We start from the raw sequence: 22,345 nt of genomic DNA on the forward strand, positions 1-22,345 counted from the left end.
CAGAGCTGGACATAGTGACTTGGATCTAGTGAGCAGGGTATGGCAAGAGTAATGAGATACCATTTCCAAGGTCAAGGTTAAAAGATTATTACTCTCATCTCTCATGTTCTCTCTTTCTCTCTCTCTCTTGCTTGGTGCCTCTGATGAAGCAAGTGCCATGTAGTTGTCCACAGGCAAAAGAACTGAGGGCAGCCTTTGGCCAGTAACAAACAAGGAACTAAATCTGCTTAACAGCTATCAGAGTGGACTTGGATTTCTAATGCTGTTGAGTCTTGAAATGACTCTACCATTGGCTGACATTTGGACTGCAGCTTTGTGACAGTCCTTGAAGGTAATACCTGGATTCCTGACTCACAGCACTCCAGATAATAAATGTTATGTTGTTAAATTTTGGGGAGATTTATTTTGTGGCACTAGGTAACTAGGAGAATTAAGAAGAAAAGCAACGGTGATTGAAACCAAAGGAACAGCGCTTGCAAAAGTGAGAGGGTTTGGTGCAGATTAAACATACCTATCAACTCAAACATTTGTCATTCCAGCACCCTTTCTTCTAGCTTTTAAAAATATACAGTGCATTATCAGTCTCTATAATCACCCTATTATAAGTAGTAGCACACCAGAACACCTCTCTCCTATCTACCTATGGCTTAGTACCCATCAATTAAGCTCTTTCATCCCTCCCTCACCACTACTTTCCCCAGCCTCTTGTAATCACCATTCTACTGTCAACTTTTGTAAGATCAACTTTTTTCAATTCCATACATGAAGAATCTGTTCCTGGCTTATATCACTTAACACAGTGATCCCCGGTTCCATTCATGTTGTTGCAAACAATAGTCCAATAGTATTCCAGTGTGTGTGTGTGTACATATCACAACTTAGGATATTTTCAATTTTTGGCCATTTCAAATACTGTGCAATAAACATAGGAGAGCAGATGTTTCTTTGTCATGCTGATTTCACTTCCTTTGGCTATATACTGAATAGTGGAATTGCTGGATCATATTTTTAATTGTTTGAGGCATACCTCTGTGCCTTTGCATTACTCAAAAGCTCGGATTAATGCTGTCTCTTTTTCCTGTAAAAAAGAAAGTCTTACATATCCTTAAAGGCTTAGCTCAAATTTTCATGGAGCCTTTGCAGATTCAAAAAAAAAAAAAAAAAGAATAAGTAAAAAATGGCCAGGCATGTTAGTACATGCCTATAATCCTATCTACTTGGGAGACTGAGTTCAAGGTCAGCCCAAACAATTTAGCAACACCCTGCCTCAAAATCAGTGTTTTTTTTTTTAAGGGCTGGGGGTGCAGCTCAGTGGCAGAATGCTTGTCTAGCATGTGCAAGGCCCTGGGTCCTGGGTTTGATCCCCAGCACCGGGAGAGGGGTTGAGGGAGGGGAGTTGAAGTGGTTTCTCCTCATAGTCTGTGCTTCATGGTACTTAGCAGAGTTAGGTTGGTTGTAAACTGTTTCTCCCTTTTTTTGGGCACTGACTCTTTGATTAATGCTGGTGGTCTGGGTATGTAGTGTACCAGAGTGAGGTGAGGAGAAGGAATGTGGAAGGAGAGACATTGGGATGATAGAAGAAGCTGGATTATGATCGCAAGGCTTGTTTACCCTTGCTGTCAATGTGTCCATATTACACTAAAATGTTATCTTAATTGCAGTTCAGAGTTCTTTTCTTTCTAGTGAGTTGGGAAGTGCTAAGCTTTTGACTGGTTCTTATCAATGAGTAAGTCTTCACTGGGCCTGAGAAAAATGAGAAACATCAGTCTGTGTCACTTTTCATAAAGCTAGACTTATTTAGTGACTTCTCTTTATTCTAATTTATATCCTTTCTGTTTGTTAGTTTTCATTAAAATGATAATGAGGTTAGATAGTAGTATAATTTTCAAATGGCTTTACCTGAATAATATCTAAAAGCTGGAAGCCCTATGTTGCTCCCCAAATTTAAAAAAGAATAATTGATCTATGACATTAAAAATTGTTGGGACTGCTGTTACCGGCTTGACATCACAGTAGCAAGAATGCCCAGGTTTGGGCTTCTCAGATCATTCCGTTAAACAAATCAAAATAAAAACTGATCAGGGCTCTTTGGAGAAATGGCTGATTCTAGAACCAAGGTACAAAATGTAAAGATGAGTCTGAAGACTCATATAATGCCAGAAAGTAAGGAAATGCCTAATAAAAACTTGAGGATGGGAGCCTGTCAGAGGACACAGCATCAAAATGAAGGAGTTCCCAGTTATCAAACTGGAACAAATTGAGCACAAAATCAATAGAATAGTATTGGGTAAGTAGGAAATGAGTATTCTTGAGTCTATGCTGACACAAATGAATGAACACATAAATCTCCTATGCTGAAAAATTCCAAATAACTTAACGTAGATCTTGTTCTCCCAAGGAGGCACTGTACATGTTCTTTCTAAGTGGGAGCCATGCACACTGGCTTCTTTCCAAAGAATACAGAGTAGGAAGAGGGAAAAGAATGAATCTACAGTGGAGAACCTGACAAACAACCTCAGCCAGGTACTCAAGGATAATGTCAACAATTGATAGCATGTACCCTTGATCTGATGGGATGAAAATGAAAATTTACCTCTGTACTCTTCCTTCTCCAAACACATAATCCCAGTGCAATTATGAGAAAATGTCAGTGAAACCTTAGTGGAGGGACATTCTGCACAATACCTGACCCTATTCCTCAAAACTGGCAAAGTGATCAAGATAAGGAGAATCTGAGAGACTGTCACAGTCAAGAGGAGCCTAAGGACACATGACAATTATCCTGGATGGGAATTAGGATATCCTAATTTAATTAGGATAATGTAAAATTAGTTTTACATTAGGTAAAAACTAAGGAAGATACAATAAAGCATGGGCTTTGGTTAATAATAATATATTGATATTGGCTCATTATGCATGACAGATGTGTCCTACTTATATACAGTATTAATTAACTGAGAAACTGAGTGTGGGTATATGGGTACTCTGTACTACCTTCACTATTTTTGTTTTGTAAATGTAAAACTACTCTGAAATGAAAAGTTGAGTTTAAAAAGTGAATGGTCTACTAGATACGAAAGGGGGACATCTTCAATCACATTGGCACTGTGGAAATTTGGATACTTCCTTGATAACATTCAGAGAGGCGCATGTCCCATCTGACTTCAGCATTATTAATAACTTTGGTCAGGTTTGGAGGAGTGGCTCAAGTGGTAGAACACCTGCTTAGCAAGTGTGAGGCCCTGAGTTCAAACCCCGGTACTCCCAAAACAAACCAACCAACAAACAAAACACTTTGGTCAAAACTTACCCTATTTATAAACTATTATGGTGATAAAAAACTGAATTTTATTTACTTCTAATAAGAATATTGAGTTGGCAAATAATTGCTTTTCTTCATGTTGGGAGGCTTAAAACAGTTTCCCTTTGGTGTGAGGGATTCTCATATTCCTTAGTAAGAATTCAATTGTTTGAGATTGTGATGATCTAGCCTTACAAATCTGTTCTTCCCATAGCACTTGATTTTGCTTTAGGCACTTGCTGAAGGTAACAACAAAAGATAACCAAATGTAGAATTCTTTCGTTAGCACTGTGGCTCAAGTGGTAGTGTCTGCTTAGCAAGTGTGAGACCTTGAGTTCAAACCCCAGTACCACCAAAAACCAACCAAACAAATAAATAAAATAAGATCCCCAAAATATAGAACTCTTTGGTCCGGAAATCAGTGTGATTCAAATTCTGTTTAGGCATTGGACATTATTAGACTTCAGCTGTGTGCAAGCACTCTTCTGGGCCTCAAGTCATCTGCTTTACCTCAGCTTTCTACCCTTAGAAGTCAGCATGTCTTTACTAGGCCTATATTGGCATCTTAATATTTGACAGTGGCCTGGCCTTTATATAAACATTCAATTTTACAGGAGACTCTTCCTCAGGACAGAGTAACTTTGGCTGAAGGACTGGATCTTCTTGGATTTGAGCCAAGGAGTTAGGCATACAGAAAGGGCATTTCTGGGCAGGGAGATCCTTTGTACCCTCTGAAAATGTCATCATATGCCTCTCTATCTGCCTCTTTTGAAGATTAGTCTTGGGAAGCTGGTTTGTGGGTCTGAAGAGGGGTGACCCTTCATATTCTTTCAAATTCTTTTTGTTTGGTGGAGAAAAAAACAGAATTTGACCAAGAAGGAGACTTTTAATCTAGGCTTCTCTGTGAGGGGGAAAAAAAAAAAAACCTAGGAGAAGCTTATCTTGGCTCCTTCTGAGTCATACATTGTCTGACCATGTGAACTGCGCCAGGTAGGACATCACTGGAATTAGTGTCTGCATCAGTGGGAGGTGGGGTGGAGAGGGGCAGTTCTCAAAGCTCTTTAATGATTCTCTTTTTTCCTTGTCATTGCCAATGGATTTAAGACACAAAGAGTCCTTCAGGTTGACACAGAAGTCTTGAGTTGTTTTCCTTATTCCACCCCTGTTGTGGGCGAGTGACCAGCCTTTTTTGTTTTTTTAAAAAAATTTTTGGTAGTACTAAGGGTTGAATTCAGGGCCTTGTGTTTCCTAGGCAAGCACAACCACTTGAACCACACCTCTAGCCTGAAAGTGACCAGTTTTAAACTTGAATGAACTTCCACTCATCTCTATATTGTCATTTGCAAGAGAAGTACTGTGGTATAGGGAAAGGAGCACGGGCTGTCAGTCATCCTGACCTGTCAAATACTACCTTTACCATTTAACTAGATCTGTGACCTCAGAAAGAGATTTGGATCCTCTAAAAGCCCAATTTTCAAAGGAATGAAAATGACAGCAATGATCCTTACTTCTCAGGGAGGGTATGGAGACAAAATTGGATAGCATACAAAATGACTGTTAACTGAGTATGTACTCCGTAAATGTTAGCCTTCTTCTTTCCCTTCCCTTCCCCTTCTTTTCCTCCCTTTTTTTATCCCTTTCTCCCTTGCATACTGATGGAAGTTACATTTTCATCAATGTGTTTGCACAGGACATTTGGGCTACTGAGTGATTACAGTCATCCCTTAGTACCTTCAGCGGATTTAGTTCAGGACCCCCCTCAGATAACACAGATACTCAAGTCCCTTATCTAAAATTTGAATATAACCTTTGTGCATCCTTCTATATGCTTTAAATCATCTCTAGATTACTTGTAATACCTAATGCAATGTGAATGCTTTGCTAATAGTTGTTATACTGTCCTTTTAAGGGAGTAAACATATTCAGTGCAGACACATTTTTTTCAAATATTTTCAGTCTCCTCTTGATTGAATCTGTGGATGTGGAACTGTAGTTGTGGGGGGACTGTTTGTATATTTGGCTGAGTGGTTTTCTTCTCTTCCTCTTCCTCCTCCTAGGTAGGACACATACCTGTCTAAAATAACAGAAAAGATGCTGGCATCTTAACATATAGATGTACACAGATGGGAGATGTATGGAATGACCTATTATTTTTCAGCCAACACACAGAGAGGTAGGACCACTACTTTAGCCGTTCCCTCCTTTTCTTCTTCACTCCTGAGAACTAGAGGATGCTGATAAGACTTATGGATTGACAAAGCAGAGTTTTAAACTCACACACCTATGGGGCCGGGAAGGTAATAGATATGAATGACATGGGCAATAGTATTACAAGAGCCACAGGAAATGGCATCTTTCCTTAGGCATGAGGGTGCAGTGGAGGGATGAGGACCACCCCCCATTTAAAGGGGACAGTCACTACTCAGCATTAGGTGATTATTGCTCTGAGGGAATGTGGGGGTCTCTGTCTCCAAATTTCCATTTTTTTCAAGGGAGCCTAGAAATATAAGCATATAATATCTCTTGATTTTAATTCCTGGAATTAAATTAAATTAAATTGTACACTAGCCAAGAAAGACTGCTACATGGGTAGGCCTCTGGGCTAAAAGGACTCATAGGGCAGGGGTTCACTGGTGAGGGGAGGAAGATAATTAGCAGTCTGTGGGAAGAAGACAGCTAGAGATTCAGGATAAGTGAGTTGTTCTGAGTCTTTGGCTTCCTGGGAACTCTGAAGTGGATTGGGATGTAGGAACTGAGTTCCAAGTAAAGGACTAATATGTGCATATTTGAGCAACTTAAAATGAGACCATTTGTAGCAAGAACATGGTGAGGTATATACTGTGGGTTTCAATATGTTTGTATTTTAACAACCAAACTGTCCCTTTTACTTTTGCAAAGTACAGAGTATGATTTGGTCCTTTAGTTCTGCAAGAAAAGTATAATGCTTCTATGTAAACAAGAGACCAAAGAAGTTTTCTAAATGCTTTAATATTTTTGGCACAAATATTTCTGCACCTTTTAGGCTCTTCTTGCTGGGAAAATAAGAGCTGGTGATATATTTGTTAATGGAATTTAAAAATGTGCTTTGGTATGTAGAGGGAATAATGTATTTTTTAGGTATGTTAATAATAAATTAAGGTTATATTAGAGAAAATGAATGGATTAGTCTCAGCAACAAAATAGTTTGAAAGTAGATAAGCTAGGTATATCAAAACTGAAAAAAACATTAGTTTCAGACAGCACTCCATTATATGCAACTTTTTGATGAATAATAATATTCAATTATAGAATGTAATAACTTGCATAACACCTGACATATACAGGTTGAGCATCTCTAATGCTTTTTTTCTAATCCAAAAATCCCCAAAATGGAATGCTTCAAAAATCTGAAACTTTCTGAGTGTCAACATGATGCCCCAAGTGGAAAATTCCATACCATAAGAATTTGTTTCACGCACAAAGTTATTAAAAATATTGTATAAAGTTGCCTTCAGGCTATGTTTATCGGGTACACATAAAACATAAATGAATTTCATATTTAGGCTTGGAGCCCATCTCCAAGAGAACTCATTTTATCTATGCAAATTTTCCCAAATCTGAAAAAATTCAAAATTTGAAACACTTCTGGTCCTAAGCATTTCAGATGAGGGACATGCAACCTGTAGTAGACTTTTAGCAACTATTTGTTGAATCTCACTACTTTTTAACAGTCATTTCCTTGGTAATAATTTCTGTAACTCTGATAAAAATAGAAATTTGTGTTTTCTTTTGTTTCTTATAAAAGTCTATTCTTCTAGAGAAAATAGCAGCAGCAGTAGAGAGAAAAGAAAGTGTGTGTGTGGTCTAGAAAGTGATTCCAATGAATTTACTCAGTGAAGGATGCTCAGTCCCTGTCTGTATTTACAGTTTCTGCTGGCAAGTGCTGTCAGTGTCCTTGGCCTCCTTTTAACGCTCTATTTATTTTGCTTCCCAGAGATTAGGTCTCAAGTCATGAGGCTATCCATGGCCTTCCATTGCTAAACCTTTCCTTCTTTGTTTTACTTGTACCTGGCTCTGAAGGTCTCGTGCCAAGTGATGTGTTTCCCTTTCAGAACTGTGGAAAGACTCTGGGTTGGGCAGCTGGCCTGGTCTCAGGGACTCTGGTCCTCAACTCACCCAGTCTCAGGCAGCCTGGAGGCCTGTTTACGGGTGTGTACTGACAAGCTCTTTTAGATCCTGTGCTTTGAAAACTCCTTTCTCCCACTGGAATATTACTAGGACCTAGCCAGGCTAGAAATGCTGTGGGAAACTTTGGAGGTAGGAGGATAGGGTCCAGAAAGGATTACAGTGAGAAGAGGCCTCTCTTTGGAGGACTCCATAGTCATTTCCTGTTAGGAACCAATGATGGCTTCCTTCTTTGGTTCTTTGGCCCTTTTAGTTTCCCCACCTGGAGCCAGCATACGAATCAGGGAAGAAACCAGCCTCAGGTGTGCCTTCTCATCTACACTTCAGCTTCCAGGCATCGCACTGTAGTTTTGGGAGCACTCTTGGGCTCTTCTTGGTTTTTATTAGTTTTCTTTGATTCCTCAGTAGGGTTGCCATCATCAGCCTTCTCTTCCTTTACCACTTTGGTTTCAATTGTTTCTTTTTGATGATTCTTGTTTGTAAAAGGGAAGGCCTTCACATACCTATCAGCACAAACATAAAATTATAGAGAGAGACTTCTATGTAAAACACTTAACAATGGCTAACACTTTGTTTGGAATGGCACTTTTTGACACAGTCCCCTGGGTACCTTTATTTCAGAGTGATGCTATCACACATTTGCTCAAATATATGAACACAATCTCAGCTTAATGGATTCATTTAAATTGGACAGTGTTTCCACAGATCCAACTTTAGGTCAGCTTCACAACTCTTCTGTCCAAAATAAAGAACCGAAACTAGAATATGAACTTTCCTTAGGTATTGATCTTTCCTTCTTTATTTCTTGATTTTCAAAGGGACATGCTCATACTGAAATAGTAGATGAGGGAGAAATTTATGGTATAAGAGGCATGCCATCTCCGCTGACACCTACCAAATGCCAATAACAACCCCAGAAAAACACAGGACAGGGATGTGACAAAGGTGACAAGACTAGCAGTGTGCCAACAATCCCACCTTTTGATGTAGCAAACTGCCAGGCCAGCTGCAGCACTGAAGAAGAGGAGGGCAAGCACCAGCAGAGCAGTGGGGACACCTGGAGGAAAAAGACAAGTCCTGTTGGTCCTTCACTCACACATCATGCGTACTGGGCATCTAACGATTTGTCTTCATGTGCAATACAGATATTAGTGCAGGAGAGCCTTCCTTGTGACTATTTATGTTGTGGGACCTCACCAGCTTCTTTGCTTCCTGCATATGGAGCCCTCAGCCTTGTCTCTCACGCTCTCTCTATTCTATGTAATTAATACAAAAAGTAGAGTTAGAGTTTAATCCTGGGCCCTTGAGATCTACTCTAGTTATCAAGTCTGCCCAAGAAAGAGATGCCTGGAATATAGTCATAGGCAGCTAAGGTATAGTTTTGTGTTTATAGTAACATAATTATTTTTAAAAATCTTGAACTTCCAACATCACAGCACTTCTTTGGTCTTGATCTATAACTTAATCATTAAGGTTCTTTATAGCCCTTAAGTTCTCTGACTTTATGAAAGATAAATGTGCATTAAACCTTTATTTGTATCTGAAAGGTGCTGAGTCTGAGCGTCCAGTCTGGAGACAGATTGGATTCTATGTATTGTGGGATATACATAAACACACACACACACACACACACACACACACACACACACGCACACACGACACAGAAAGTGTTCACCTCCAAACCCAGCAACTTCATTCTTGAATGCTTCTTCGCTTTCAATAGTTGGTTCTGTTTCTATAGACACAGAGCTAGTTTCTGTAAAAACTTCTGTGATGCAAATTAACTTTGTCCTCCGTGGAATAGAAGTGGTAGGTGGAGCAGGGGTTGTAACAAGAGCAGGGGTTGTAGAGTAGGGGGATGATGCTGAGTAGGTACTGTCGCTGACAGCGACCTCTGTTGTCTGTGTTTCAGTTTGAGTGTCAAACATGGGATCAAAGGTGGTGATGGTTTCTGGAAGGCATGAGTTAACCCAGGTATCTGTTGGGAGAGGGAAAAACGAAGGAAGAAATAAGTATTGCAACTGCCTCCTAATGTTCTTGCCTCTAGTCTTACTGCCCATCAAACCTCCTACACAACAGCCAGCATGGCCTCACCAACATGCTAATGTAATCATGTCACTTCCTTCTTTGGCATCCTGCAGTATCTATCTCTTCTACATGGTTGACAAGGTCCTTCATGATCTGGTCCCTGCTGACATTGTGAGAGTCATCAGCTCAGCTTTTCTCTCCTTGCTCCTGCCGTACTGAAATCCTTTCAGTCCCTTGACATGCTTCTCTCATCCAAGCCTTCTCTGTGATGGTTTCTTCATCTTTAGGACACTTTGCCTGCTTTTTACTTAGCTAAGTACCTATCCTTCAGGGGTGAGGCTGACCATGTCTTCCTCAGGCAGACTCTTTGACTAGATTGGGTCCCTGGGCATGTGTTCTTGTTCCTTTTGTGCCTCTCCTATCCAGTTCTCATCACACTGTTCTCTGCTGGACTGAGAACTCTCTGGGAGCAATAACCCTGTTGGACTTGGTCATCATGGTATGTCCACTGCCTGGCACATAGCACATATTCAATAACTAGTTGGTAAAGAAGGAAGAAAGGAAAATGAAAGGGAGGAAGAGTAACTAGGGAAACCAGACCTACTAACAGCAAATTTCTTTGGTCATTAAAAAAATGAAAGATGTGGGGGTGAAGGGAGTGGTATGCTTTTTTCCAATCTGCCAATCAAATGTTGTAGAAAGGAAACTAATATTTGTTTGTTATCTGACTCTTGAGTCAACCATGACATTAAGTGTTGAAGTATCACATTTAACATTTTATCAAACCCTCATTTGTACAGGGGGATGTTCAAGTTCACATAAGTTTAATAACTTTCTTAAAGTCACATTGTTAGTAAATGGAAGAACCATGCAACATATTATAATATAAATTTTCTAATAAATTGTAATGCAATAGGAACTTACAAAATAAAATATTATGAATAATATTTTAAATTCCTGACTATCCGTGGCAGTGAGTGGCATCAGCTGGAATGTTAGTTATGAAGAAAAAGTTATTCTATTAGCTTGTTTTTGAAAATTAAATTAATTACCAATCAAGGTCATGGATACTACTGATAAAACATTTTGACCACACATGCATTAGATCAGTATTTTCTACTATCCATTCTACTTTGAAAATACCTCCAACTCAAATAGATATCATCCGTGATCTTCTCTACCCTGAACTTTTAATCACATTTTCCATTCTTGAGCACATGCTAAGTTCTTCTCCCAGAAAGTAAACATGCTTTAGCCTCAGGAGGAAAAACACACTGAGCTCACTAGGTAAATAGGGCCCAGTTCCTGCTTCCATACCAAGGAAGTATTTTGATAAGGATTGGAGGCAATCAGCAGAGAGTCAGAGGAGAAGGCATTTGGCAGAGTATAGAGGACTAGTGTGTTCATTATTGGAGCGCCACCTCTCTGCCAGGCACTGTTCCAGGTGCTAGGGATGTGATGCAAATGAGACAAGGTCCCTGTTCCTAAGGGGTTTCCATGCTATTGGGATGATAAAGATACAAAAAATAAATAAACAAGTCATAAATTTCATCTCACAAATAGTGAAAAAAATAAAATAGGATGTGGATTAAGTTGGTAAGGGTGGAGGATGAAGGACAGATACTTTGGATAGGGTGATAAGAGGTCTCTTGGGGAGGTGATACTTAAGCTGAGACCTGAATGTGAAAGTAGCCAGTCATTGAAATCTAGGGCAAAAACATTCAAAGTGAAGAGAACAGAAAGTACAAGAACCAGAAACCCAATGAACTGAGCCCATTTGATGAATGAGAAGGCCATTATGGCTGAAACAGAGCAGTAGCTCATCTAGTATAAAAGCAAGAATAGAATATCTCAGTCCACAGGGAGCATGATCCAATATACCTGAAGCTGGAAGGTACAGTTATGTTAGGAAAATAGTCAGGAGCACAGTATGGCTGTAGTGAATGGTGTGTGTGTGATTGGCAGTGTGTGTGTGATTGGGAGTGTGTGTGATTGGGTGTGTGTGATTGGAAGTGTGTGTGATTGGGTGTGTGTGATTGGGAGTGTGTGATTAGGTGTGTGTGATTGGGAGTGTGTGATTGGGAGTGTGTGATTGGGAGAGTGAAGACTTAGCAGGAGAGATGCTGGGAAGATAGGTCAGAGCTGGAGGATTAATTCGTAATTGCCATCTTAAAGAATTTGGAACTTGTTCTATAGGAGAAGAGTTTTAAATTGGGTTTCACAAACCTCCTAACTTACATATAAAAGTTTTCATACATGTTCACCTTTATGTGCAAAAGCTCTCACAATTTACGCCATGTTCTCCAATGGGAAGTCATCCAAAGCTGTGGAGTAGAGGAGGAACATAACTGCAGTGGAGATGTGTGGACAATGAAATGCAGAGGGAGAGAGCACCAGTCAGGAGCCAAGAAGGAGGTTCTTGCAATTTCATAGAAAAGGGACAATCCAGAATTATCTGGATCCTAAAATTTAGATCTTAGAAAGCCTGGAAAAAGCACAAAAATCCACCAATAGAAGACGGGTTGAATAAGCTTTGATATAGCCACCTATTGGAGTACATTAAAAATGTAGCTATTAAAAATGAGAAATGGTTTTATGAATGATATGATGTAATTTCTAAGATTTAAGTTGAAAAAGCTGTCTGTGAATCAACGTATGTGATATACTAGTTTTCATATAAAAAAGGGCAATCAGACAACTCCCCCTACACACCTTCCTTAAAAAAAAAATAACACAGAGGGATAAATCAGAAATGAATTTAAAATAATGAGTGGGATCTCCACTCCTATTCAACATAGTACTGAAATTCCTAGCCAGAGCAATTAGGCAAGAAGAAGGAATAAAAAGAATACAAATAGGTAAAGAAACTGTCAAAATATCCCTATTTGCAGACGATATGATCCTATACCTTAAAGACCCAAAAAACTCTACTCAAAAGCTCCTAGACATCATCAACAGCTATAACAAGGTAGCAGGATATAAAAACCAACATAGAAAAATCATTAGCGTTTCTATACACTAATAATGAACAAACTGAAAAATATATGAAAACAATTCCATTTACAATAGCCTCAAAAAAAAATCAAATACTAGGTGTAAACCTAACAAAAGACGCAAATGACCTCTGCAAGGAAAACTATAAACTTCTGAAGAAAGAGACTGAGGAATACTATAGAAAGTGGCGAGATCTCCCATGATCATGGATTGGTAAAAATGTCTATACTACCAAAAGTAATCTACATGTTTAATGCAATTCCTATCAAAATTCCAATGACATTCATTAAAGAGATTGAAAAATCTACCGTTAAATTTATATGGAAACACAAGAGGCCACGAATAGCCAAGGCAATACTCAGTCAAAAGAACAATGCAGGAGGTATCACAATACCTGACTTCAAACTATATTACAAAGCAATAACAATAAAAACAGCATGGTACTGGCACAAAAACAGACATGAAGACCAGTGGAACAGAATAGAGGGCCCAGATATGAAGCCACACAACTATGAGCAACTTATCTTTGACAAAGGAGCTAAAAATATACGATGGAGAAATAGCAGCCTCTTCAACAAAAACTGCTGGGAAAACTGGTTAGCAGTCTGCAAAAAACTGAAACTAGATCCATGTATATCACCCTATACCAAGATTAACTCAAAATGGATCAAGGATCTTAATATCAGACCACAAACTCTAAAGTTGATACAGGAAAGAGTAGGAAATACTCTGGAATTAATAGGTATAGGTAAGAACTTTCTCAATGGAACCTCAGCAGCACAGCAACTAAGAGATAGCATAGATAAATGGGACTTCATAAAACTAAAAAGCTTCTGCTCAACAAAAGAAATGGTCTCTAAACTGAACAGAACACCCACAGAGTGGGAGAAAATATTTGCCAGCTACACATCAGACAAAGGACTGATAACCAGAATATATAGGGAACTTAAAAAACTAAATTCTTCCAAAATTAATGAACCAATAAAGAAATGGGCACGTGAACTAAACAGAACTTTCTCAAAAGAAGAAATTCAAATGGCCAAAAAACACATGAAAAAATGCTCACCATCTCTAGCAATAAAGGAAATGCAAATTAAAACCACACTAAGATTCTACCTCACCCCTGTTAGAATAGCCATCATTAGCAACACCACTAACAACAGGTGTTGGTGAGGATGTGGGGAAAAAGGAACCCTCTTACACTGCTGGTGGGAATGTAAACTAGTACAACCACTCTGGAAAAAAATTTGGAGGCTACTTAAAAAGCTAAACATTGATCTACCATTTGATCCAGCAATACCACTCTTGGGGATATACCCAAAGGACTGTGACACAGGTTACTCCAGAGGCACCTGCGCACCCATGTTTATTGCGGCACTATTCACAATAGCCAAGTTATGGAAACAGCCAAGATGCCCCACCCCTGAAGAATGGATCAAGAAAATGTGGTATCTATACACAATGGAATTTTATGCAGCCATGAAGAAGAACGAAATGTTATCATTCGCTGGTAAATGGATGGAATCGGAGAACATCATTCTGAGTGAGGTTAGCCTGGCCCAAAAGACCAAAAATCATATGTTCTCCCTCATATGTGGACATTAGATCAAGGGCAAACACAACAAGGGGATTGGACTTTGATCACATGACAAAGCGAGAGCACACAAGGGAGGGGTGAGGATAGGTAAGACACCTAAAAAACTAGATAGCATTTGTTGCCCTCAACACAGAGAAACTAAAGCAGATACCTTAAAAGCAACTGAGGCCAATAGGAAAAGGGGACCAGGAACTAGAGAAAAGGTTAGATCAAAAAGAATTAACTTAAAAATAAATTAGATTCTAGCTGAAAAAAAAAAAAGAATTAACTTAGAAGGTAACACACATGCACAGGAAATCAATGTGAGTCAACTCCCTGTATAGCTATCCTTATCTCAACTAGCAAAAACCCTTGGTCATTCCTGTTATGGCTTATACTCTCTCTTCAACAAAATTAGAGGTAAGGGCAAAATAGTTTCTGTTGGGTATTGAGGGTGTGGGGGGGAGAGGGAGGGGGCGGGTGGGGGTGTAAGGGAGGGGTGGGGGAAGGGGGGACAAATGACCCAAACATTATATGCACATATGAGTAAAATAAAAATTAAAAAAAAATAAAATGATGAGTGGGCTGGGTGCTGGTGGCTCATGCCTATCTCAGGAAGCAGAGATCATGAGGATCGTGGTTCAAAGCAAATTGTCCACAAGACCCTATCTTGAAAAAAAACCATCACAAAAAAGGGCTGGTGGAGTGGCTTAAAGGGTATGCCCTGAGTTCAAGCACCAATACAGGAAAAAAAAATGGTGAGTGGAAACAGTGACTATGCTTTTTAAAAAGTACATTTTGGACCACTGAACCATGTAAACATTTTGCCTATTAAAAAGTTAAAACAGAACAAAAGTCAAGCCCTAAAACTAATCACAAACAGAAGCAAAATAACATAATTTATTTGAAAATGAGAAAATAACCACACACGGTAGTGATTTTTTACAAGTCACTTTTACATAAAATTCCCTGACCATACATCTTTATAGGGATGTCTTCTAGGGATTAAAAGGTTTGCAAAGAAGTCTTAAATTTCAGTCAGGTGCAGTGGCTCAAGGCTGAAATGTCAGCTATTTAGGAGGAAGAGATTGGGAAAAGTAGGGTTTGAGGTCAACCTGGGCAAAACGAAAAAACCTAGGTGGTGTGGCATGCGCCTGTCATCCCAGCTTTGAGAGAAGTTTAAATAGGAGGGTCATGTTCCAGGCTAGGCTGGGCAAAACATGTGAGCTCCTACCTGAAAAGTAACTGACAAAACAAAATAAAACAACACAAAAAAATGGGCTGGAGTCATGGCTCAAGTAGTACAGTGCCTGCCTAGCAAGTGAGAAGCCCTGAATTCAAACTTTAGTACTGGAAAAAAAAAAATGTTAAGTTTCACTCGGTAGATTTGTTATTCCTACTGATGTTGGTTTTGTCATTTTAAAACTGTTGTAGGATAGGAAACTGGGAGCTAAGAATTTTCAATATAAGAGAAAAGAGATGCATATATGAAAAGAATAAACTAAGAAAAAGCGAATTGTTAAATTGAGTTGGAAATGTCAATAGAAACTCATAATTCTCTCTCTCTCTCTTTCTCTCTCTCTGTCCTTGTTGTCCACTGAAAAGGACTGAGAAGCAACAAAGACTCTAGTAGTAATGAAAATAGCTTACACATCTGCCATTGAAAGAACCAGGGCTCCTTGGAGAAGTAAGCAACTATTTCTACACCTGAGACAGAGAAAGTACACAGTAGTGAGCCCGGGACATGTCAGACATGTTATAGACTGGGAAGCAAGAAATTACTATTATTATCATTTTTTTAAAAAAAGCTAATAGGCTAAAGGACATGACAATCAAGTAGAAGGTGCACTGACTTGCTGAATTTGGGACAATTTGAGCATCCAAAAGAATAATAATTGTAAAGCTCGCTATAGCACATTGAATAAGTACAATATCACGTCTGTAGTAGTATAAAGTAGAGGGAGAGAGGGAGGGAACATGCTGGTGGAGTGGCTCAAGTGGTAGAGTGCCTGCTTAGCAAGTATGAGGCCCTGAGTTCGAGCCCCAGTACCACCAAAAAAAGAAATGGTAGATGGCCAGTAGAAGGAAGGTAGATTTAGAAAAGTCACCATTTTGCAGTCCCCTGTGTAATAACTGATTCCAGCAAGGCTTATTAATGGCTGCTTAAACTCTTAGGTAGAAGGTAGTTTGGGGTCAGGATATTTGCCCGGGGCCTAAATATCACATTATACATTCCCTACTAATTGCAAAGGAGAAGAGATCATTAGAATTTCATTAGCGGAATCTGGCCGTCACTACCTTAATCAATGATCAAAGCTAGAATAACTAATAATTGGACATATTGATATTAAGAGCCTTTAGTTGTGATGTGACCCAAAGTACACAATACCACCTATAAAATATTTTTGCCATGTATATTGAACATAAGTGTAATGGAGTGTCTTGACTGTTCAGGAGGCAGGAAATACAGGGGATGAGGGTACAAGGTAAATGAAATCACGAGGAAACAGAAAAGTCCAAGTCCTCTTCCTCGTTTGTGCTTAGTCCAGAGGGCTGGGTATCAGATCATTGCATTGGCAGTTGGCCAAAATGCCAGCAGTTGAAAGGCAAGGCCAGTAGACAGGTTGGGTTGGTTATGAGGTAAGCAGGAGCGTGAATCACCAGTTCCCTTGCTAAAGGTGAAAGACTGGAAAGGCAGAGAAAAGGAGAAGGATTGTGAAAACAAAATGTTGGAAGAAGCTCTGAGTTCCAATCTTGACTCTATCACTAATTGACTATAGGATTTGTACAAGCTCAATGCCCATTCTGAACAATAGCCATTTCATCTGTGAAGAGGGAATTGGACAAGGTATCTCTAAAGGCCTTTCCTATGCCAAGGCCCCCTGGTTCAGAGAACTGCTTGGCTCCTATATTCCCTCTCCTATATTCTCTCTAGTGTTGGTTGGTGAACTTTTATCTCATGGGTCTTGGAGAATGATTTTGAGATCTGTCTTGTGTGTGACCATTCAGCACTAACCTTTAGAAGGTCAGGCAGATGGGTATGTATGAGAAGACGTGAAACAGACAGGGAGATCCCCTGGTAAACTGAGAGCAAGTGGATATTTTGTTAAAGAAAAGCTTTCTGAGAAATCATGTAGGTAAATCAGGCGGTCTAAGGCAACCAGAAGACTAATGAGACAACGCAAGGCACAGAGCAGATCAGTTCTACTCTAGGCTTCTATTTCTTCCTTTAGGAAATGAAGATTAGGTGCTGGCAGAGTGGCTCCCATGATAGAGTGCCTGACTGGCAAGCATGAGGCCCAGAGTTCAGAACCCCAGTGCCCCCCTCCACCCCCACACAAAAGAAAATGGAAATTAGGTCTTGTTTCTAAAAATGTCAAATGTAGCATCTGAGTTTCTTCTGCTATAAAGAAATTGGGAAAGTGGAAAGAGCACAGTGTCAGAGTTAGGCCTCAATCTGAACCTCTGTATTATTGAGACTGCTGTCGTTTGGGTATGGCTTATGGGCTGGAAACCGAGTCCCCAGTGTGGGTCTTTAAGAGGTGGAGCCTAGCAGGACATCATTGAGGACTCTGGTTAGTTCTAGAGAGAGGGTTTGTAACCTTGAGTCATTCTCTAGCTCCCAATCTCATCGTCACCATGGGACCTCTCATTTCCGCCATGATGGAGCCATCCACCATGATGTCCTTTCCAGACCTGAGCTGATGCTGGTGCCATGCCCTTGAACCTGCAGAACTGTGAGCTAAATAATCCTCCTTTATATGTAAAGTACTCAGCCTTTGGGTATTTCACTATTGCAATGGGAGATGGACAAATACAGAGACTTTAGAAAAATGTGTTTATGTCCTCTGAGCTAAGTTTCTTCATCTGCAAATCAGGAATGCAAAAGTACTCCTTCCAGGGAAGGCATCAAGGTTAAGTGACATAGCTAACTGTATAGTGCTTCGTCCACATTGGAGGTACCCCATGCACGTGCACATCTGTTTCCATCCCTTCTTCCTGGTTATCTTATAGAAAGTAGGGGCAGCGGAGGTGGGAAGTGAGCCGCCTGGATGCCCTCTTCTCAGGTTGCCCTCTGAGAAGCCACCATCCTGTCTACCCTGGGCAGAGAAACTTTCCTGGAAGAATTAGATGACCATTGCTGTGGTTGCTTCTGCTCAGGGTTGCTTGTCCCAGACAGGTGATAGAGGTAGAGATACCAAGAGAATTCATGCCATGAGGGGAGGCTGAGGCTTGACTCACCAGATGAGTTGTAACAATAGGCCCTGAACTTTTGGCTAACAGGAGCTTTCCAAATCAGGACGCCTATTCCATTCTTCCCACATCTGGGATTTGGGAGAATCCGAGGGATGACGGAGTACCGTTCTCCAACCCATCCATAACTGTAAAAGAATACTAGTTAGTTGAATGGGCAAATGATTAGAAGGCAACATGTCTTTTGCTGAACTAGGACACAGAACCAAGTTAAGCATGGTGCCACACAGTTGTAATCCCAGCCCTTGGGAGGCTGAGGCAGAAGAACTACAAATTTAAGGCCAGTGTGGACTACGTAGTGAGAACCTGTCTCAAAAGAAACAAATGAACCAAAAATCTAACAAACAAACAAAACCAATGAAAAAATACTGCCCAAGGAGCTCAGGCAGCAGGAGTCAATCCAGCTGTTTCTCACCTGCAAGTCTCAAAGCCAAACTTCTGTGCTGCTTCAACCTGGTCTTTACTGGCTAAAGTTAGACCCAGCAGCTTACAGGCCTCCCTGGCTTCTGTGAAATTCAGCTGCGGGTCTACCTTTTTGTTCACAAGGGTCACTCCCATAATTCTGCATGGCAACGAGATGGAAAGTTCTGCAAAGAAATCACACAGGTCCTCAGTTTACTGCCGTCTTCGACCCCAGACCTCAGGATCTCCTTCCTTGCAGAGTGTTACTGTCTTGGCATGGTAATGAGGGCTGTGTGGCTGGGACTGAATTTAGAAATAACAGGACACAGGCCAGGAGTTTCCCACAAGGAAATAGATTAGATGAGTGCTTCCTCTGTCCAAGCTGCAAATCTCACCAGATCAGAGTCCATCCTATCCTTCCCCATTAAGGTACCTTTTTCATCACATGGGGCTTTGGCTACTAAGGTTCTGGGATGGGGTCTCGGTGGTACTTTCACTGCAAACCTTTGGGGAGTCTGTAAAAGGAAGCACCTGAGACTTTGAGAAAGATAGAATAGTTGATTGCGTAATATTGTGATACTAGCAATTCCTATACTAACAAGGCTGGGACCTCTCTGTTTCTGAAAGGAGCTGGAAATGTTTTACTTGTTAGAACAGAGTGCGGGCCCTCGGTTCCAGGTCTTCTCTGACCAGTGGGGGGCAGGCTTACTCAGAGGTTTCTGGAGGAGCTGGGCAAGAAATCTTGCATGGCAGAGAAACGAAATAAAGGAAGTAGAATTTTAGAGTCAGACCTTTGGGTCTAGCCTATGTTATTAGTGAGCTCTGCAACCACAGACAACTTACTTTATCTCCTTGGGCCTCAGATTCTTCATTTGCAATATAGGGGAGCACTATCTACTGCAGAAGAGTTAAGTGCAAGAGTTCTAATAAAAATGAGCAGCACAGTGCCTGCCACATGGTAGGTACTGATATGTATCCGTGGGCAACACCTTATCACTATGTTGTCTTCAAAGCAGGCTCAACTGATTGATCTTCGTGGGGAAACTGAGGCAGGTGAACGGTTAGGATGTGAATACTATTTTTACTCAAAATTGAATGAACTTGTGAGCTCTTTTGAGGCCTTCTCTGTGGGTTCTGGGATTTATAGACCTGTATAAAGCTGCCACATTGCAACTTTCAGGTCCAGGATTTCTGGAGGGTTTCACTCAGAAATTGCTGTGCAGAGTGCAGTGTGGTGTAGAGATGGTGAGGCAGAGCAACTTCGTATGACGTCAGGCACTTCTACTAATACCTACTAATACATTAGTGATGTTATAGCAAGATCCTATCTCAAAACATCATTTACAGTAATGATAGGTCCCATCTTAAAAAATTATTTACAGTAATGCTAGATCTATTCTGGGTGGATAGATCTACTTTAGATATTTCTGCTATTGTAATTGACTGTGAGGACCTTGGGCAGGTCACTGTTGTCATCTGTAAAATATCTTCCCAGATTTATATTCAGAATTAAATTAGATAACTAATAGGTAGCAGATCTCAGTTCCAGGCAAAAAGTTAGTGAGACCCCCCATCTCAACAAACAAATCAGGCATAGTGTTACATGTCTATGCTCTAGCTATTCAAGAGACATTGCTAGAAGGATCATAGTCCAAGACTGGCCCAAGGAAAAACGTGAGACCCTTTCTGAAAAATAACTAAAGCAAAAAAAGGGCTGCAGGTGTGGCTCAAGTGGTAGTGTGAGGTTCTGAGTTCAAACTCCAGAACTGCAAAAACAAAACTCACCAAAAACACATCCCCCACACAGCAAAAGAAAATAGTATATGCTTGGGAATCTGAGCTGAATTCAATGCCAAGTTTTAGTATTTACCCAATGTGTGACATTGGACAAGCACTTGAATGCATTGACTTTTTCATCTCTGAAATGTTTTTTTTGAGAGGATTAAACAAAACCTTACATATGGTATACCTAACTGTATCTCTACACAATAGGCCCTCATCAAAGTTCCCATCGCTGTCCACTGACCTCCACCACCGCTGATCCCACACTTGGGGTTATAGCAACTTTCTGCTCTTCCCAAACATTTAATTTCCTTAGGAAGACATTGCCATTATTGATAATGGTGCAAAGAGTGTGATGGGGTCATCATCAGGAACAATTTCCAAAATGGTTTGGATAAATGCAGTGTTGTGGGAAAATGTGGGAATGGCAAAGAGGACCAAGCTTATTTAATAGTGACAGTTCTGGCATTTGAAAAAAAAAAAAAAGCCAATAGTCTAACTCTAACCACCCTTATAAAATTAAAATACAACAGTATATGAGTCAACTCTGAATATCTGTTCCTGACACATTTTATGTCTCAGGGGCACCCTCCAGCAGGGAAACAATTTCCCTTAATTTAAGCACTCAGATTTTCATTTGCCTGGAGCTGTAATAAGTGATTTGTAGCTGCAATTTTTTTTTTTTTGCCTACAGTGCAGAATGAGATTTCCATGTAGGCATCCCCAAACCCCAGAAATCACTGTATGTTATTCCTTTGGTAGGGACTGATGGCAAATTTTCAAATCTGTATTTTCAGATTTTTTTTCATTTCATCGAATGCATATTAAATTTGCTACATGTTAAGGTATTGCATTCCATTTATAGTATATAAACTTGAAATTAAAATGCAGACACTTTGAAAAATATAAAATTGGCCAGTATTTAGTAAAAGTTCCATTTTTCCACAGGTTTAGTGGTTGCTTAAAATTTTTCACAACTATGGTTTGTTTCTTGACTGAAACAGTTAAAAACAAATCACTTCTCATTTATTTCTAAATATTATTATTGATAATATTCTGTAACCAAAAATAAAAGTCAAAGTAATGTAAAAGTAAATAATTATTTTGATGGTGTTGGCAATATGGTATAAACAAACCTGGTTAATCCATACTACCAATTAGGTCTTCAGTGACTTTGAGGGTAGCCCCCATTCCCAACAATCTGTGGGCAAGAGCTTAGGACAGTTTTTAAGACTTAGTCTCGCCTCAGTTTGGAAATATGGAAAGAAACCTACCTTGTATTCGGACAGAGCCCTGAACCAGGAGCCCAGTGGTCCAGATGGAGGCGAAAAGGAACACCAGGCTGATGCACTTGGCCATTGTACAAACCCTTAGAACCAGGGAAGAACTGCAGATGGCCACTGGCAGCAAGGGACACAGATGTTCAATTACCAGGCTGGATGGAGAGTTCTGGAAATATGTGGAGCCTCCCACTGCTCCACCTCATAACAGACATCCGGATTTCCCTGCTTTCAGGCTTCTGACTTGTCAAGGTCACTGGGGGAAATGAGTGACGTCCCTTGAACGCCAGGGCTGTACTTTATGGATGGCTTTCTGGAAAATTTAGCTAATGCTGACTCAGAAAACACACAAATGAGGAAGACAGATAGCACAGTGTGAGCTGCCGAAGATTTTCTACTTCCCAAATCCCCTGCCCCTCGACATTCCCTCTGGGCTCAGTTCTCACACCATTCATTGTTCCTGCCCAGGAGTCATTCATCCTTCTGCTCTCGAATGTCTCAGTCTCTGAAGGAGACTTAGCATGACTGTGTACTTTCCCTCCCCCATCAGTGATTCTTTATCCT

The 22,345-nt window shown here is 40.2% G+C and overlaps 1 protein-coding gene across 1 annotated transcript; it reads right to left on the reverse strand.

Moving 5' to 3' along the window:
- Window positions 1-6,269: 6,269 nt before the first annotated feature.
- On the reverse strand, window positions 6,270-22,060 carry Lyve1 (lymphatic vessel endothelial hyaluronan receptor 1). Its single transcript, XM_020184351.2, has 6 exons — window positions 21,776-22,060; window positions 18,733-18,904; window positions 18,306-18,445; window positions 9,141-9,443; window positions 8,444-8,522; window positions 6,270-7,968 (listed from the first exon to the last, which is right to left on the reverse strand). The coding sequence occupies exons 1-6, from the start codon at window positions 21,858-21,860 to the stop codon at window positions 7,782-7,784; spliced, it is 966 nt and encodes a 321-aa protein (XP_020039940.1). The 5' UTR covers window positions 21,861-22,060; the 3' UTR covers window positions 6,270-7,781.
- Between the last annotated feature and the right edge of the window lie 285 nt (window positions 22,061-22,345).

The sequence above is a fragment of the Castor canadensis genome, chromosome 1, assembly GCF_047511655.1.
Source record: "Castor canadensis chromosome 1, mCasCan1.hap1v2, whole genome shotgun sequence".
NCBI classification, from domain to species: Eukaryota; Metazoa; Chordata; class Mammalia; order Rodentia; family Castoridae; genus Castor; species Castor canadensis.

Bases quoted from the DNA above. Each gene is read 5' to 3' on its own strand.
- Lyve1 (XM_020184351.2), bottom strand. From the start codon at position 21,860: ATGGCCAAGTGCATCAGCCTGGTGTTCCTTTTCGCCTCCATCTGGACC. The intron at 9,444-18,305 runs GTGAGTCAAGCC...CTCTCCCAACAG, and splicing joins CTATTGTTACAACTCATCTG to ATACCTGGGTTAACTCATGC. The intron at 7,969-8,443 runs GTGGGATTGTTG...TTGTGCTGATAG, and splicing joins GCAGTTTGCTACATCAAAAG to GTATGTGAAGGCCTTCCCTT.